We start from the raw sequence: 17,672 nt of genomic DNA on the forward strand, positions 1-17,672 counted from the left end.
AAGGAGACCTTCAGCCTCCAAGAGATCCTCTCCACTTTCCTTCGTTCCTCGGAGGGCCAGGATCCCTTTCTAAGCCCTAGGGCAGCCCCCAGAGTCCAGAAAATAGAAAGGTATTAGAAGAAGAGACAATTAAATTCCAAAAGAGGGGCTGACGGGGGCACTAGTGTTTCAGGCTTGAAGGTTCGTTGGCGCTGACAATCCCAAGGAGCTCCTTAAAGGACTGAACCTCAGCTTACAAGGTTGGTCACAGGTGGCAAAAACAGTCTCAAACGAAAAGATTCCAGAGGTGGTAGCAGAGGGGTCCGAAGGTCCGTCTGCCCCCTCCCATGCCGGTCCTGTGGCCTGCTGGCCACCTTGCCCAGCCTCTGGGAGCACCTGGAGATGGTTACTGCCCTGTGGCCCAAGGGAGCTGTGGTTGTGGGGGCAGATGGAGGGGAATGTGAGCACATTGGGGGGAGCGTGTAAGAGAGTGCTATCCCCACCCCTGCGGAGCAGGGGTCGCCTGAGCAAGGCCAGCGTTTCCTAACTCCTGCTTGTCTGTCTGTGTCCATCAGTCTGTCCCTCACCTATCTTTGCTTGGCCTTAGACTCATTTGAAAGCAGCTGAGGGAGAAAGAAATCGGGGCCTCCTTTGATTCTGCATCTTTGCTTTCAGTAGTGAGTCCAGGCAGTGTGTTGAGGGATTGATGATCTTCAACGTGATGAAGGAAGTAAAACTCTAGGGTCAGCTCCTGCGTGTCATGCCGAGTGTCCAACGGGTCATGCCGAGTTCCGCGCTCAGAATTGTTGGATCTAAAATCGGATAGATCTCGGGAGACCCAGGAGTTCACGAGCTCCTGCTAGCGTCCAGAGAAGGGCAGCACCGGTCTCCTGCAGTCGCCTGGGAAAGCAGAGGCCGAGACCAGGGTCCGGACAGGCCTGTGAGGGCTTGGCCCCCAGGTGGACGCTTTGAAGTTACCTGGAGGCTGTCGCTGGGATTTCCAGCTAACCCCGCGAGGATTATTCTCGGGAGAAGCTAGGCTGTCCCGAGACAGACGGCGTCCGCGGGCTCCAAGAGGAAGGGGCCGGTCACCCGGGCCCACCGCGGCCACCCAATCGCCACCTCGGGAATAACCACCAGGAGGACCCCGGTCTCCAGCTATCACCGGCCGCCCACGAGGGGGCGCAAAGCTGGGACAGCCGCACCCCGCGACCCAGCTCCTTTGACTCCACCCCACCTGGGGCCCGCGCTGGGCAACCTGGGTCCATTCTTTGAACCGCCGCGGTCCGGCAGCGGGATCTGGGACCTCAGGCATGGCGTCGTGGGTGCATTGGCGCGGTAGCTGGCCATCGCCCTGGCACGGGCGGCCACCGCCGCCCCGTCCTTTCTAGAAGCGAACCCGTTCCCCCCCTTCCTTGCACACTTCGAAAAGAAGCCCAACTCCTGGAGCTGGAATTCGAAGGGCTGGAGCCGATGGAGGGAGGAGGGACGCGTTTCCAAGTCTTTGTTTCTACTCTGTAGTCCGCGCGTCTCCGTAGAACCCCCTCTTCCGGCCCAGATTGCGGTCGCCGCCAGAGCTCGGCAGTGGGGCGCAACCCCAGCACCCCCGGGGCGCGCCGGGCTCGGGGGCTCTGCGGGCAGCCCGCCCGCTCCGGCCCCCGCCACTAGGCGCCGCTGCGCGCACGCGGATCCCCGCCGCTGAGCAGCCGCCGGGGAGGGCGCCAGGAAGGGAATTTGCTCTAATCACTAATGTTTTAAAAACAGGTTTTGAAGCTATGAGTTCTTCTTTGCGTTTTCCCACCCTCTCCCTACGCGTTCGGAGAGGCCAGGTGACTGGGACTCTCAGAGTGGGCTGGAGGAATTCCTAACCCAGCCCTGAGGCCTCCCCATCCCGGGGAAACTTCGCTTTGCGTTGGGCCGGGGAGAGGGCTCACCCTCCGCTCTGGTCCTCGGCGCCGGTGGGTGCCGGCTCCCGGGGACAGCCCTGGACGTGGCGGAGCGCACCCGGTGCGCGCGACCACGCCAGGTCGTGACCTAACAGCCATGTCTGATGGACGGTGGCTGTGCCAAACATGAGCTCACCGACGCCTCTCAACAACTGTTAAGATATTGAGATTTACTTTTCACGGAGGAGAAAACTGAGAGCCAAGAAGGTGGTCACGACGGTCGTGACCCCACACAGCAACCTGACCGTCCATCCCGAATTGCAGGGAGGCTATGAATGCACTCCAGGCAGGAAACTCAGAGCAGACAGTTATGGGGTCTGCCCTCTGTTGCCTCGCACTAGCCAGGATTCTAGGCCTCTGTCACCCCAACACCTCCCTAAGGAAGTCCCCTACCCTTGGGGAGGAGGAGAGGGAAGCACGGAGAAGCCGGTGGCAGGAGCTTGAGACCAGCAGTAGCTTATGTTTGCACAACTATATTGTTCAGTCTTGAAGCCCAGCAGCGAGCCCTGGAGGTGGGCAGGTAATAATAATAACAGCAACATCAAGGACAGGAGCTCATGATTCTAGCTCATTCTACGCCAATCCCAATAAGCCCTTTGCTTGGCTTATCTCCTTGAACAACCCCAAGGGCCAAGATACTATTATTTATCTCCAGTTCTCAGAAGAGAACGGCACAGAGAGGTCAGGTAATTTGCTCAAAGTCACCCAGACCTGACTGGCTTTTTTTCTTTTTCTTTCTTTTTTTTGCAGGGACCCGGGGGTGGGGGTGGGGGTGGGGGGATGGAACGGGTTCTGTAAAACATACAGTAAAATTCACCCTGTACAGTGTACAGGTCTATGAGTTTTGAAAAACGCCCAGAGACGCGTAATTACCACGGTGGCCAAAAGTAGAAGGGTTGTTACGCCTCAAAACAGGCCTGACTTCTACCCTCCACTGCTCCAACTGCCTCGCAGGCAGTCTTGGCCGCATTTGCACCGGTGACAAAATGGAGGTCGGGAGAGGTTGTGGTGTTTGCCCAGCCAGTAAGTGACAGATCCGAGACTCGAACCTTCATCTGGGGTCTGCTCGTCCAGCTGCCGGCGGAGCGTGGATTCCGGAATCTACAGAGCTCAGCCTGCAGCGGTTTGGGGCCTGTAGGAAAGGGAGCCCTTTGCTCTAAAATGGAGCCTCCGAAATCCCCTCACTGCGCACTGCAGGCTCCCAGGACTTAACCAATCACCCATCCCTCTAGGGCAGCTAGGGAACAAAGAGGGGCCGGATTCTGCGAGGCCCAAGCCTCGAATAAAGTGAGCGGCAGCCGGGCGAGGGCCAGGGGTAGAGTTGGCTCAGGGTCCGGGTCCAGACCAGAATGCCCAGTGCCCTGTGGAGCCTCACCCACCAGTCTGGTTAATGAGTTACTGTCCTCGTTAATTCTCCCACACGTCGGGGTGGTTGCTTGAACCTTCCCGAGTTCCTCAGGTCCCTGGCGCATGAATTAGCATAGATTATCCGGCTTCCAGGGCTTCTGCGAGCAGCCCCAAACCCACTTATCTCTCTGGTGGGCCTGAGCGAGGCTTGGGGCGGGTAGCCCTTGGGGCAGAGGAAAAGGACCCCCGCTGCTCCCTCACCCTTGCCCACCTGCTGTCCATGAAACACCTTGGGCCCAACGTGGCCCCTCTGTGCAGTTTGCAGGAGGTGGGTGGCCTGAAGAGGATATTGCACGAAGGGAGACAAGGCTCCCAGGAGACTGGGCCCTTTGCCCTGGGCCCAACTTTCCTGCCTCTGGCAGGAGGAGGAGAGGGTCTGGGCTCCAGACCGTCGCTCACTCCCTTGGGTACCCTGGACACTCCTAGCCAAAGGTAGGAAAGGGTTTAAGGAAGTACCAACAACACCTCAGCGCTAAGCCTGAGACGTTAAAAAAAGGTTAAAAGCCCTTACGTTTCATACACCGTGGCGGGCCTCACCCCACCTCCCGGACACAAACTGGATCCCCTTTGCCCTCAAGGTCATCTACTCTCAGGCCCCCAGCCAAGACCCCTAATACGAACTGTGAAATTAAATGCTCATTCCCCACCCTGTGGCCAGGGCGGGGCTTTTTAGTGCGGCTACTTTTCCACTTGGAGCCTAACTGCCAAGTTTGGAGAGCCTGGTCTGAGGACAAGCCTGACCTTCCATTCCTCCTGGAGAGCCTTCCAGGAAGGAGGACTCCTCCCTCTGGTTCCAGGATGCACGATCTACAGCCCACCTAAACTGGGCGTTTCTTCCCAGCTTTGGAAATGGAGGGCTGACCTCTAGCTCCATTCCAGGCTTGCTGGTTAGCACAGCCAGGAGACCTCCCATTTCTCGGTGGCTTCAGGCTCCCTGCTGGCCTGGGCACTGGTGGGGCTTATGTCCCTACCGCCTAACTGAGGGAGGGATTTCTGAACTGGAGACAATATTTCTGGAGGTCGGTGGTTCAGGCCATAGGGAGGTACATCTCCAGATACACCCCACCCCCAGAAGCTGCACTGGACACCCCGTATCCTTGGGCCTGGGAAAAAGGATGGGGGGTTAGGGGTGCTTCTGCAAAGCACGACCACAAGAACCTGCTAAGGGTGAATACCCAGCCACCACCCCTGCCCAGAGCTGGCGTCAGAGGTCTGAAGCCTGAGACAGGGGCAGTCAGATTTCTCAGGGCATGAGGGGAAAGCTGAGGTCCACACCTGTCTTGGGTGTGGATGTGTGTCTATGTGCCTTCTGTGGGAAAGGTGGGCGGGGGGGGGGGGGACAACCCAGATGATCTCTGTTAGCTAAGGTCAGGTGCCCAGACACACCCAGAAAACACAATTCTAACCTCTCTTTCCTGGAGGGTTTCCCTAAAAGGTTTCCCCTCCCCATCCCAAAGCAAATTATGCCTGGAATCAAGTTGAGAAATTGATGTGAACATAAAAATACATCAGATGAAACCACAGAGGGCCCGGGGAGAACCCAGGACAGTGAGGTGGGTAGTTGGGGAAGCGGGGAAGTGTGTCCAAAACCCCAGACCCTCAATTGACAAAGCTGCTGGTGGCAGCAGGCTTCTCTCGGACTTTGCTCTTCCCCCCACCCCAGTCGACTTTTCTCGGGTCTCACAGCAACCTAGTCACCAAACACAGGCATTTCTTCCTCCTTAAGAGAAATGGCATGGGCCTCTAAGTAATAGATTTAAAGGATGCCAGATTTTTTTTTTCCCCATTAATTGTAAACGTGCAAAATACCTGCTGGTACTTCACTTTAGAAGAATGCAATTGGCAAGAAGGGGGGAAAAAAAAGGAAAAAAGAAGCGGCTGATGAATAGATAATAGATCTTTAACCACCAATAAACAGAGAGCAGCGCCAGCAGCCTGGGGGATGTGATCATAATTATGCCGTTGCGTGAGCCAATGGGGACGAGGGAACTCGGCCCTAAAATCATCCCAAAACCGAAGGCGAGCTCGAAAATGCGGACACGGCCTGGGAGCGGAGACGCGATCTGCAGTCCCTAGTTGCAATCCCTGCACAGCAACCCGCCCCTGGGACGACAGATAAGAGAATAATAATAGTAGCAATAATAATGATAATAATAATAACAAAAAGGACAGCAATAGTCATAATGACAAAACGAACAAAAATAATAACGACAACAGACAACGGACCGATAATAGTAACACCACATCAGTCTTTCCCCTGACCTTGGACCCCGTGGTCCCAGATATTGCCAAAGGAACTGTTTTGGGTCAGGAGGCGAGAACCCTCCCAGAGAGAAAAAGTGAGAGCCCGCAGGGCTGGTTGGAAGCCTGGCGCCTGGGCAGGGTCGTTGACTCGTGTCTCAACTTGCAAACGAACAAACAGGGTCAACAATCGCGAGCACCGCGACCCTGAGACCTCGTTGCTACGCGTGGTTGGAGACCACCCCCACCCCCCCGCCCCCAGCCCAGGCTCCTTTCTCACCTGGGAAACCGCCGGGAGTTGTGCTGGGGGTGGGAACTGGTGTAACCGAACAGCTCCGTTAGCCTTCGCCCGGAACCCACCCCTGCCTGCTTACCCTCGCGGTGCTCCCGGGGCGATCCCCGCTTCCCCGACGCGGGGCCACGGGAGGCAGCGGCGGCCGAGAGCTAGGCGCCAGGCATCTGCGTGTCTGTCCGTCCGTCTGTCCCACCAGCTCGGGATCCAGGGGGCCGCAGCAGAGGCGGCACGGGCCGGGGACTCTGCAGGGACCGGGGTGCCCCGGAGGGAGTGGTGGTAGTGTAGGAGGAGGCGGTGGCAGAGGGGGAGGAGGTGGGGAAAGAGGAGGAGGAAGAAGAGGAGGAGGAGAAGAAGGAGGAAGAGGAGGAGGAGGAGGAGGAGGAGAAGGAGAAGACGCCGGAGGAAGAGGAGGAGGCGAAAGAGGAGGAGGAGAAGCCGCAGCGGGCGCCGCGGGAGCGAGTGAGCTGGGAGCGCGGGGCGAAGGCGCGGCGAGGCCGGCGGCCTGGCGGGCGCAGGAGGCTCGGCCGAGGCAGCGGCGCCGACTCCGTTCCACACTCGGCCGGGATCCAGGCCTCCGGGTTCCCAGGCGCTCGCCTCCCTCTGACGCACTTTAAAGAGTCTCCCCCCTTCCACCTCAGGGCGAGTAATAGCGACCAATCATCAAGCCATTTACCAGGCTTCGGAGGAAGCTGTTTATGTGATCCCCGCACTAATTAGGCTCATGAACTAACAAATCGTTTGCACAACTTGTGAAGAAGCGAACACTTCCATGGATTGTCCTTGGACTTAGGGCGCCCTGCCCGCCTTTTGCAGAGGAGAGAAAACTTTTTTTTTTTTGCCTCCCCCGAGAAACTTTCCCCCCCTCTCCTCCCTGCCTCTAACTCCGATCCCCCCCACGCCATCTCGCCAAAAAAAAAAAAAAAAAAAGAAAAAAAAAAAGAAAAAAAAGAAAAAAAAAAGAAAAAGAAAAAAAAAGAAAAAAAATTACCCCAATCCACGCCTGCAAATTCTTCTGGAAGGATTTTTTTCCCCCTCTCTCCAGGTTGGGCGCGTTTGGTGCAAGATTCTCGGGATCCTCGGCGTTGCCTCTCCCTCCCCCTCCCCCCTCCTTTCCTTTTCCTTTCCTTTCTTTCTTCCTTTCCTCCCCCCACCCCCACCCCAAACAAACAAGTCCCCAATTCTCGTCCGTCCTCGCCGCGGGCAGCGGGCGGCGGAGGCAGCGTGCCGCGGTCGCCGGGAGCCGGGAGCCTCGGGCGCTCGCTCCTCGGCGCAGCATGTTCCAGCCGGCGCCCAAGCGCTGCTTCACCATCGAGTCGCTGGTGGCCAAGGACAGTCCCCTGCCCGCTTCGCGCTCTGAGGACCCCATCCGTCCCGCGGCGCTCAGCTACGCCAACTCCAGCCCCATAAACCCGTTCCTCAACGGCTTCCACTCGGCCGCCGCCGCCGCCGCCGCCGGCAGGGGCGTCTACTCCAACCCGGACTTGGTGTTCGCCGAGGCGGTCTCGCACCCGCCCAACCCCGCGGTGCCCGTGCACCCGGTGCCGCCGCCGCACGCCCTGGCCGCCCACCCCCTGCCCTCCTCGCACTCGCCACACCCCCTCTTCGCCTCGCAGCAGCGGGACCCGTCCACCTTCTACCCCTGGCTCATCCACCGCTACCGATATCTGGGCCACCGCTTCCAAGGTACGTGCCACGTCGCGGGGCTGCAGCGCGCCGCGCGTCCTGCACTGCCCTCGGCCTGCGCCGGGTGGCCGCTTGGCAAGGCCCGGGAGGAGGTTCCCCCAGCTCGCCGGCCCGCGCGCCCCGTTCGGAAACTGGGCGACGAGGGGCCCGGCGTGGTGCTGGTCCCCAGTCTCCGAAGCTGCGGCCGCTTTGGGGGCTGGCCTGGGGCCGCTCGACCCCTTCGAGAGGGACGTACACGGAGACGTTGTCTCCGAGCGGCTCTCCGGTCGAGCCAGGCTGGGACTGCCTTCCCTGAGCGCCGGCCGCCTCAGATTCCCGGAGCCCGCGGGGTACCCAGGCTCTCCGTCTCCCCCGCGATGCCCTTGCTGCCCTAGCTCCGAGGGGCACGGCCACGGCCGGGCCGCCAGGTTCGCCTTCGACTGCGTAAGATCCAGCTCGCCGCCCACTCCTTGCCCCTTCAAGCCTAAACCCGTGACTTCTCAGTTTCCGACCCTCTTCGGGCGGCGAGGGGACCCTCGCGCCCCCAGGGCAAAGTCAAGGGGTTTGTTTTTTCTTTTCTTTTCTTTTCTTTTTTTTTTTGGAGGCCTGGGGAGGGTCCTGGAACCCGCGCGGGTAGTAACCTCGGTAGATCGGCGCTCTCGCCAAGACCTGCTCAAACGGGGCGCCGAGCGTCCTCGGCGGGGAGGCAGGTTCGGTCTGGTTTTTGTTTGTGATTTTGTTTTTCTTTTAAAAGAAATGAACCGGATCGGGAGACGGGCTGGATGAAAAGATCTGTTTGGGTGTTTTCCTTTCTTGCTATTTTTTTTTATTTGTTTGTTTTTTTTCTCTGGGCGGGGGTAGGAGGAAAGTTAAAACTCCAGAAAAGAGGCCGAGTAATTAGTTTAGCGGTCGGAGCCGGGGGGGAAAAGACTTACCTCCCCCGACAGCCGATCAATACTCGGTGGCTTGTCCATTCATTAACCCTTTGCGTTCCTGCCAGAGCCTAGGATCCGGGGGTTGCCACCACCACCCCCCCCCCCAATAAAGAACAGAACAAAACAAAACAAAAACAACCTTTCATCCTAATCCCGGGACCCGATTTGCCCCCATTCTCTCCTAAACTGTCGGTTTTTCTTTGTTTGGGTTTTGAGTGAATCGATTTCCCACCTTTACGAGTGAACCCGAAACTCCTCCGTCTTTGCTCACAAAGTTTAGGGTTCCCTTCCTCATTCTCTGCCAGCTACGCTCTGGGTGTCCCCACCAGGCCCGAAGTGGCCGGGATTTTCTGGGACCCCACACAGTCCCATAGGACGCCCGCAGCTCGGCAACCCCTGGGTTTCGATCCCTTCGCTCGCGTCTGCTCGTTCTCCGGAGCGGGGCAGTGCGGAAGCCGCGTCCTTGGGAGGCAGTGACTGCGGAAACCCGCCACACCCACCGGCGAAATTTCGGTCCCGGCCGGTCCTCTGGACGTCCCCGGAGGGGAAGAGACTTAGATAATTTAAAATGAAGTCCCCGAGAAAACTCTGGATAGCGGCCCACCGCCTCTCCACTCCGGGGTTAACATTCCCCGAGGTTAGAAAGAAGAGAAAGTTTCTCTGGGTCTTGGGCGCCAATCCCCGGGACTGGCTCTGCTGCCGCTCCTCTGCCCCCGGCGCGGGGCGCGGAGGTGGTGAGGCCCGTGGCGCCAGGGCGGCTGCGAAGCCCGCCGGGGTCAGGAGCCTGGGGACTTGTCCCGCCGGGGCAGCTGCCGGGTGGGTGCCGCGTAGGTACAGCCCTGGTGTTCCGGGCCCGGCGGCTGGGCCGGCGTCCTCTTCGCGCGCCTCCGGAGGGCCCGGGGTGTCCAGGGGCCGAGCCGCACCGGAAGGCCATGAGCGCCGTGTGCCGCCAGCCCGGCTCGGGAGAAGCGCGCGGCCCCGGCCAGGACCGTCCTCTCTAACGGGACTTCTGCTCTGTCCCCGGCAGGGAACGACACAAGCCCGGAGAGCTTCCTTTTGCACAACGCGCTAGCCCGCAAGCCGAAGCGGATCCGAACCGCCTTTTCCCCGTCCCAGCTTCTGAGGCTGGAGCACGCCTTCGAGAAGAACCACTACGTGGTGGGCGCCGAGAGGAAGCAGCTGGCGCACAGCCTCAGCCTCACGGAAACTCAGGTGAGCGAGGCGCGCGCCCGGCGACCCCAGCCCGCATCCCTGGCCCCACGCAGCTAGGCCACAAGTGCGGAGCTTGGGGAGGGCCTTTGGCAAAGAACCCGGCAACTGGTTCCACGTTTGGTTCAGAATGTGTAAGTTTTGAGGTGCTTGGCTTCCCTGGGCTCCAGCAAGGGAGTGGACCCACCCCAGTCTCCGGACAGACGGGCTGAATAGCTCCTTCTGTCTGGCTCGGCAGGACTTACAGCTCCTGGCTAAGACACCTGTGCACTCTTGGTGAGACTTTGTTAGAATCTGGGGACCCGGCTGGGTCCAGGAAGAAGGAGAATGCAGAAAGGTGAAAGGGAGGAGACCCTCCCGCAAGGGGCTGAAGTCTAGAGAGGTCTCGGGAGTGGGTTAAGGGCGAGTTCTGTGCCACTGCAGACCCAAGGTTCACACCGAGGGCTCCTGTTACTCTCCTCGAGGGGATCGGAGAACCGAGAGGTGGAGGCTAGACATCCTAGGTGCGTCCTTAAATGAGCGGAATTGAGCTGGAAGGCTGCAGAGAAGGGTTGCCTCCGGGGACCTCGCCCTGCGGCGCCACAGGGCCAGGAGGCGGGCCTGGCTCGGCCTGCTGGGGTCGGGGAGGGGGTTTAGGGCTACAGTAATCGCTACTGTAGGTGGAGCCCCAGGGCGGGGTCAAAGTTCCCGGCAAACAGTAACGTTTTCGGGCAGATTAAGTTGTAACACTTTTTCTGGGAGGCGCAAAGGGGTCGAGGCTTTTGTTTTAAAACGTCCCCCTGGACAAAACCGAGGAGGGCCTCGCGGGTTGGTGCGGGGCCCGGCACAAGGCGCGGCCCGGCTGATTTCTCCTGGAGAGCCGAGGCCGCGGTGGTCTTTGTCCGCCTCGCTGCCCACGCTGCCTGGGCTCTTTGTGTGCGTGTCAAGCCCCGAGCGCACCGACGCGCGCCTTGGGCGAGCGCCGGGGAGAAATGAACCGTCCTCCCCTCAATTAGCAAACTCAAAGCAAATTAAACTCAGCCTTGTTCCAGCTCGGCTTTTTCATGGGGCACTTTGGGGGACTGGGCATTGGGGAGAGCAAGCCGGGACCTGGGCCGGCCTTCTAAAGGGAGGGAGCGGAGTGGGCTTCTGGGGCCTGGGTTGCTGCTTTCCGGATGGGACAGGCCCCGGGGGGCAAGGGAGGTGCTGTCGCCACCATTTCCCCTCGTGGTACCGCCCTGCTGGGAAGCTGGGACAATGTCACTGTCTGGTCTGGTGGCTGAGTGGGGACCCACTGCCCAGCGCCCCCAGGGGTTGATGGGGTTGCTGCCCAGTCCCACATCAGCGCTATCCCCCCTCCCCCAGGACATCTAACAGCTGCTCTGGGGAGATGAGGCCGCCAGCCCCACTCTGGTGGGAAGTGATGTGACCAAGGCTGGAAACTTGGGCCTGGTGGGTCTTGGGGCTGGTCAGGATAAAGGAAGAGAGGGCACTCCGTCTCTTGTCTCCTCTTTCTCAGTTTCTCTCTTACTTCCTCTTTATCCCAAGGTCTTTCAGAAGCTTTCACTTTTGAGTCTCTTTTCCTAGCTGGAAAGGTACAGCTGGGTTGGTCCCCAGGCCTCTGCCTCCCACCATCCCCCCTGGCCTCTTCCAGCACTAACCACCACCCGCCCCCCCCCCCCCGCCCCCAACTTCTGCTCACCTGCAGAAGTGTCCTGGGCAAGGAAGAGAAGCTCAGGTCAATCCTGACCGCCTACCCAGGGCCCGGGCCTTTCAGAGGAGGTGCTATGTTTAGGCAATGCTGCCCAAACAGACAAAATACAAAGCACACTGGGTCTTGTACAAGAAAGCTGCTGCAGCCTGGAAGGAGGCCTTCCCTGCCCTAGCTAGGTGGAGGGAGTTAGGGACCTGTCTCTTTTTATTTTTCCTCACTTATTATTGGTGTAGGGGTTTCCCATGCTTTGCAAGGCTTCTGCTCTCAGCAGGATGTGGGTGTGCCATTCAGGGCCAGGTGAGCGTGGGGCACTGCACCTTGGGCCGCCTGGCCTGAGGGAAGCGCCCTGCCAGGGCCCAGAAGAGTAGGGATCCAGGATTCCTATCTGCCAGCACCAGAAGCTCGGCTCCCAGAAGGGAGGCCTTGGGGAGGCCCGCCCTTTGGAGAGCAGCTGGGGGACAGGACTTCCGCAGTCCCACTTGGAGGAGGAAGAGGTAGGAGGGCGCTGTGGAGGAACTAAGGCGCCCCAATCTGCATCTCATCCACAGGTAAAAGTATGGTTTCAGAACCGAAGGACGAAATTCAAAAGACAGAAGCTGGAGGAAGAAGGCTCAGATTCCCAACAGAAGAAAAAAGGGACGCACCATATTAACCGGTGGAGAATCGCCACCAAGCAGGCGAGTCCCGAGGAAATAGACGTGACCTCAGATGATTAAAAACACAAACCGAAACGGACAACCCGGAGCAAAACAGAGACAGGGAGAGGAGGGGTAGAAGAAAAAAACAAACCTACAAAACAAAAACAAACCGCACACACACATTCACCGAAAAAAGGAAGAGGGAGTCAGAGAGATCTTCGGTGCATCGCAGACTTTGAGCAGCGGGGGCGCAGGGTCCTGATCCCAGGCTGCGTGGATATAGCAGAGGACGGAGGCTTCTTGATCAACATGCAACCCTTGTCTAAAGAGGCAGCTGAGTGAGAGAAAGAGAGAGAGAGAGAGAGAGAGAGGGAGAGAAAGAGAGAGAGATCCAAAAGTGACAAAGCCCAAGGCGCTCTGAACAAGGGAAGCTGTCAGTCAAACGCCAAACCAGCGAGAGAGGATGATTGGCAGGTATTCCGTTTATCACAGTCCTGATTTGTTTTTTTTTTTTTTTAAATAATGATAATAATGATGGTGAAAGAAAACCCCAACCAAACACAGGACTTTTTTATTTTGCACTTCACAGAGTATCCCCCACCATCTTTAAAAATAATTAGTAATAATAACAATCGAAATTCCATATCCAGCCCCATCCCACACCTGTTCAAAAACTTGAATTGCATGTAGCAGTTGTTGGGTGAATGGTACCTAAAGACAGAAAATGAATTGTAATTTTCTTTTCCTTTTAAAGACAGGTTCTGTGTGCTTTTCATTTTGATTTTTTTTTCTAAGAATGTGGAGTCTGTAAACACTTTTTTATACCTTCTGACGTCAAAGTGATTGTGAAAGGTACACGAAGTAGGCTCAGCGATAGGGGTCCTCTTACAGAGAAATGGGGAGCAGGATGGGGGGCTGGGGGTGGCGGGGGAGGGTGCCCACAAGAGGAGTCAGGACTTGTGCTGGGAAAGAAAAACCCTAAATTAATTCTATTTCTTGAACATTCCCTTTCCTAACATCCCGAAGGCTTAAAACCACGAAGTAAACTCCTTTTGGTGGTTGGAGAGATTGGCCAAATTCAACCATTCGCTGTAAAGGCCATTCCAAACTTTAAATCTATCTGTGGCAAAAACTGAAGGACTGTAGTTAGCGGGATGATGTTAAGTGTGGCCAAGGACATGGCAGCAAGTTTTCAAGCACTGAGTTTCTATTCCAAGATCATAGACTTACTAAAGAGAGTGACAAATGCTTCCTTAATGTCTTCTATACCAGAATGTAAATATTTTTGTGTTTTGTGTTAATTTGTTAGAATTCTAACACACTATATACTTCCAAGAAGTATGTCAATGTCAATATTTTGTCAATAAAGATTTATCAATATGCCCTCAGAGTAGTCGTTTTGAGAAATTGAAGTGAGTTTTTTTTTTTTTTTTAAGTATCTATAATTTGAGTGTGGTCCTTCCCCAGCGAGGCTCAAGAACCCAGGCTCCTCACCCACAAAAGGGCCAGACTGATGGATTCTTGGGCATTTTAAAGACAGATGAGGGTGGAGAAGGGAGAGGATTAGGAAAACTTAAGTCCTTCAGAAAAGGGATGGGAGAAAAGTTTTCCAACCAGACCTTTGCCCATTACAAGGCTCACTGAGGGAGATCAGTTTGAATTTCAGGTTAAAAATGCTTACCTCTCTTAATTTTCTAGATAAAAAAAAAAAACCTGGGATATATAGTTATGCATTGAAGAATATTCCCCTAGGATTGGAGGAAACACTTAGCAGAATCACAATCTGGGACTTCTAAATTGTGCTTCTGACTTCAAACCCCAAAGCGCAAGCTCCTCCATCCCATCAGTCTTTTCCTTCCTCCCTTCCTTCCTTCCTTCCTTCCTTCCTTCCTTCCTTCCTTCCCTTCCCTTCCCTTCGCTTCCCTTCCCTTCGCTTCGCTTCCCCTCCCCTCCCCTCCCCTCCTCTCCCTTCCCCTCCCCTCCCTCCCCTCCGTTCCCTTTCCTTCTTTCCCTTCCTCTCGCCTTCCTTCCTTTCCTTCTCTTTTTCTTCCTCCCTTCCTTCTTCCCACCCTTTCTTCTTCCCTTCCTTCTTCCCTTCCTTCTTTCCTTCCTTCTTTCCTTCCTTCCTTCCTTCCTTCCTTCCTTCCTTCCTTCCTTCATCTCTCTGGCCCCAGTCTGCTGAAGGTGATGAGGCAAGCCCAAGGGCCTCAGCAGCCTTATAAGGCAAGCATTCTGAGAAACCTTCAACTCTTAATTTTAACATTAAAGAAAAAGTTGTAACCAGTCTTGGAGGAAACTTAGCTTTTTTTTTTTCCCCTCCTCCTTCCCCCTTCTGGGGGTACGAGGTTGTTTTTGCATGCTTCATTTGCTTCTTATCCTGATAGGCTGCATTAATCAGTTTTATTTCCATTGATAGAGAAACCTCGTCTGTTCTGTTCGAGCTACAAAGCGTCCTGCGAGCTTTTGTGAAAGTGCAAATCAGTTTAAGCAATTATCATACCAGGAATATGAAGGGGAAAGAGGAGGCCTTGCCCAGTGGTCTCCTTTAATCTCTTAATCCACGGATCCAGGGGGGCTGCCTGGACATAATTTAGGACAATCTCCCCACCCTTTACACTGTGATAAGGCCAAGTTACAATGCAGGGCAAAAATACAAGCTTTGTTAACATCCTGCCTTGAAAAGTTAAGATTAGACATTCCATGCACGTGTGGGGACTATAGGGCACTATGGAAATTTTTCTTTTTTTTTCCTCCCCTCCTCTCTTCTAAAGTAGAATTCATTCTTGGTTTCTCTCGCTCTCTTTCTTTATCTCTGCCCCGTCCCTCCTTTTTGTCTCCATCTCTGTTCCTCTGGAGGACCCTGGCTGTCCATGGTACATTTTCATGCAGACTGCTCTGGGAAGGTGTGTGTATTGTGGGGAACGTTTGGCCGCAGGAGCATGCCAGGGTGAGGCGAGCTGTTCGGAGAGACCCAGGCGTGCTTCTCAAAGGGACAGGTGCTGCCCTAGGTATCCTGGAAACTCAAGTTGGGTTTCCAGCTGCTTTAACAGGGAGACCTCCCTGTCCGATGGCTGTCCCGTCCCTCGTGCCTGGCAGTCACTGCTACCCCACCCCACGCCCTTTTCTTAAACAAGTTACCTTCTCCTTTCCACACATTTCCCCAAACCCAGAATGCCTCAAACATGGAGCACAGGCTAAAATTCTGACTGGCCTTTGCAGAAAAAAAAAAAAAATCCCCCCCATCTTAATAAAAGGCTTATTTCTGCAGCAACCGTCTACTTTTTTTAAGTACAAGAAAAGGGAAAAAGTGGCAAAGATTTTTTTTTTTTTTTGGTAAACGTCCTATGTAGTGTAACAGCAATAAAATCATCAGAGAATACTATTAGCTTTGAAAAAAAAAAAAACCTAAAAGCTTTATTACAAACCAAGCTTTGAAAATAGGGGGGATTAGGCGGCTGAAAGGGTCCCACAATGGTAAGAAGAAAAGGTTTCATGCTAATGAGGTTAATGCCCTTTGTATCTCGGGCCTCCATATCTTCATTACGCGCTATCTCCGGCTGCACCGAGCGGCTCAGAGAGCCGCAATCCACTCCAACGCCCCCCTTCCCGGCCCAAAGAAGGATTTGATAGCAGCTCTGTTCAAACTAGATAATTATATCTTTTCAAGTCGGAATTAAGATAAAGAAAGTGAAGCAGAGGCGGCTCGCCTTGATCCACTGCAAACAAATTTGGCGCACTTTCGAGTCCTTCCCCCGCCTCAAAAAGGCAGGACAGTCAGCTTATTAGCCGCTCGTTTGCTTTATTAATTCATCTATTTAAAGTGGCAGGATTAGAGCGTCTAATGTGGACGCGGGCTGCCGTGGCGTTGAGGAATATAAATATTTGCGAGATGCCATCCCACGATGACTATCTGGGCGCGGGGCGCGGGGCAGGGTGCGGGGCGCGTGTGCCTTGAGGCTGCGTCCCCCTCGCAGTGAGCGCATGCTGGGCTGGATGGAGCCCTTTGGGTAGGGGTACGTGGGAGCCATGTGCCCAGGTCTGTGTCCTCCCACGTAGTATACGGGTGCCAGACCTCGATGCCCCTGGCGGGGCTCTCTGGGCATGGGGGGGGGGGAGGTTCTGCGCTCTTCGCTGCACATGGCGAACTGCACGCATGGTGTGCCTAGTGTCCCGTCCGTTGCCCCGAACGGGGATGCCGGTTACATTTGATCCACGTCCTGCTCCCTTGCTGATGGCTCGTGGGCCCTCCCTGCGTGTACCCCTGTGTGCCAAGTGGATTTGGGGTGCGTTCTCAGTTGCCTTCCCCTGAGAAAGTCAAGCGCAGTGTACAATGCATTTGTGCCCCAGCTACGTTCGCCTGCCAGGGACACGTGGGCTCCGTGTGCCTTTCTTGCTAGGGGTCCTCTTCCTCTGCGCAGCCAAGGGTCCGCTCCGCAGGCCCGCGTCAGGAAGGGGTGGGCGGTGGCTTTTTAAGACGCCAGAAACTCCCGGGGTGGGGGCAGCCTTGGACTTCCGGGACGGTTACCCCTTTCTGGCTTTCGTTTTGGGTGACCGGTGCCCCCAACTCCCCTCCGACTTTGCTCCTGGCAGCCGAGCCGAGCCGGAGCGGGAGCGTTGGCGGCGGCCCGGAACCTGCCGGGCCACTTTTGTGCTAGGGGCGGATTGTGACAGGCGGGCGGCCACGCCAAGTGGGCCTGGCAGAAAGGGGGCTCGGGCCTGCGCGCGGCCCTGGAAACCTCGGCTCCTCCCCGTCCCCGCCTCGGAGTCGCAGGGAACAAAGTCTCGGACTCGCAGGCTGATTGGGGAGGGACTCTGGCGGCTCGGCCCCCGGGCCCGCTCCGCGGCGGGGACCTCTGGGTCGGGGCTGCCCGCCTGTGGGCAGTTTTAAGTCGGAATAAGCGGGTGGATGTCGTTACAGCGAGAGCCCCGTGGCTGCGTGTTTGTCACAGGTCGAGCGTAACAGTGAGGTCTGCGAAACACTTGTGTTTGTGCGGAGATACCATTGCGCGTCTGAGCCAGGACTTAAGTCCGGATCTGTGGTGCTAACTGTGCTAACTGCGTGTTCGAGGCCGAAGAGGCCAGTGCTGCTTGTGTGGACGGTGTGAGCGTGTCAAGGGGTCCAGCTTTCCTTGTGCTCTAGATTACACTGAGTTAGGGGAGGACCGCGCAGCTGCGTGGCTGCAGGGGCCACCGAGGTGCACAAATGCAGTTTGAGTGCGGAGTCCGCGTGCCAGAGTCTCCCGCGGATTGTGTATCTGGGAGTCCGGCTGTAGCTGTGCATTTCCTGCAACGGGAAGGGCCCCGGGGCGTGTGCGACCCGCGGGAACGCGGCTCTGGGTGTGGGTGGAGGTCCCCGCGTGCCGGCGGCCGTGCCCGGACCCGGGACAGCAGCTGTCTGTCTCGGGGAGCAGGCGTGTGTGCGTCCGGCGACAAGCTTGGGTTCCCCGGATGGCTGCGGCAGCGCGACCGCTCGATCGATCGGGAGTTTGGTAAACAACAGCCGTTTTTGGTAACTGCGCATTTCTCTAGGCCGGCCTTTATCATTCCGGCAATCAGCCTTAGAGTGGGTGCCGCCCCCGGGCAGCCCCGGGCCGCGCCGGAGAGAGAAGGGGCCTGTGAGGTCGGGGTGCCCCGAGGCCGAGTTGCGGGGCGGCAGACAGGCCCATC

The 17,672-nt window shown here is 56.7% G+C and overlaps 1 protein-coding gene and 1 long non-coding RNA gene across 3 annotated transcripts; one reads left to right on the plus strand and one right to left on the minus strand.

Annotated features, from left to right (window-relative positions):
* Positions 1 to 2,678: 2,678 nt before the first annotated feature.
* On the minus strand, positions 2,679 to 6,707 carry LOC131493438 (uncharacterized). Its single transcript, XR_009252670.1, has 2 exons — positions 5,854 to 6,707; positions 2,679 to 3,057 (listed from the first exon to the last, which is right to left on the minus strand). It is a non-coding gene; the product is annotated as an uncharacterized LOC131493438 (long non-coding RNA).
* EMX2 (empty spiracles homeobox 2) lies at positions 6,694 to 13,388 on the plus strand. Of its 2 annotated transcripts, XM_058697903.1 has the most exons (3): positions 6,694 to 7,551; positions 9,493 to 9,677; positions 11,916 to 13,388. In XM_058697903.1, exons 1-3 carry the CDS (start codon positions 7,143 to 7,145, stop codon positions 12,081 to 12,083), a joined length of 762 nt encoding a protein of 253 aa, XP_058553886.1. In that variant the 5' UTR covers positions 6,694 to 7,142; the 3' UTR covers positions 12,084 to 13,388. The 2 variants fall into 2 exon arrangements, with proteins under 2 accessions (XP_058553886.1, XP_058553887.1); XM_058697904.1 differs by lacking the exon at positions 9,493 to 9,677 and having other exon boundaries at positions 11,916 to 12,019.
* Positions 13,389 to 17,672: the final 4,284 nt, after the last annotated feature.

Source organism: Neofelis nebulosa, chromosome 13, assembly GCF_028018385.1.
Source record: "Neofelis nebulosa isolate mNeoNeb1 chromosome 13, mNeoNeb1.pri, whole genome shotgun sequence".
Classification (NCBI taxonomy): domain Eukaryota; kingdom Metazoa; phylum Chordata; class Mammalia; order Carnivora; family Felidae; genus Neofelis; species Neofelis nebulosa.

What these genes read in the sequence shown, in the direction of transcription:
- EMX2 (XM_058697903.1), top strand. Translation starts at nt 7,143, where the DNA reads ATGTTCCAGCCGGCGCCCAAGCGCTGCTTCACCATCGAGTCGCTGGTG. An exon ending in TCTGGGCCACCGCTTCCAAG is followed by an intron (nt 7,552 to 9,492) that starts GTACGTGCCACG and finishes TGTCCCCGGCAG; the next exon opens with GGAACGACACAAGCCCGGAG. An exon ending in TCAGCCTCACGGAAACTCAG is followed by an intron (nt 9,678 to 11,915) that starts GTGAGCGAGGCG and finishes TCTCATCCACAG; the next exon opens with GTAAAAGTATGGTTTCAGAA.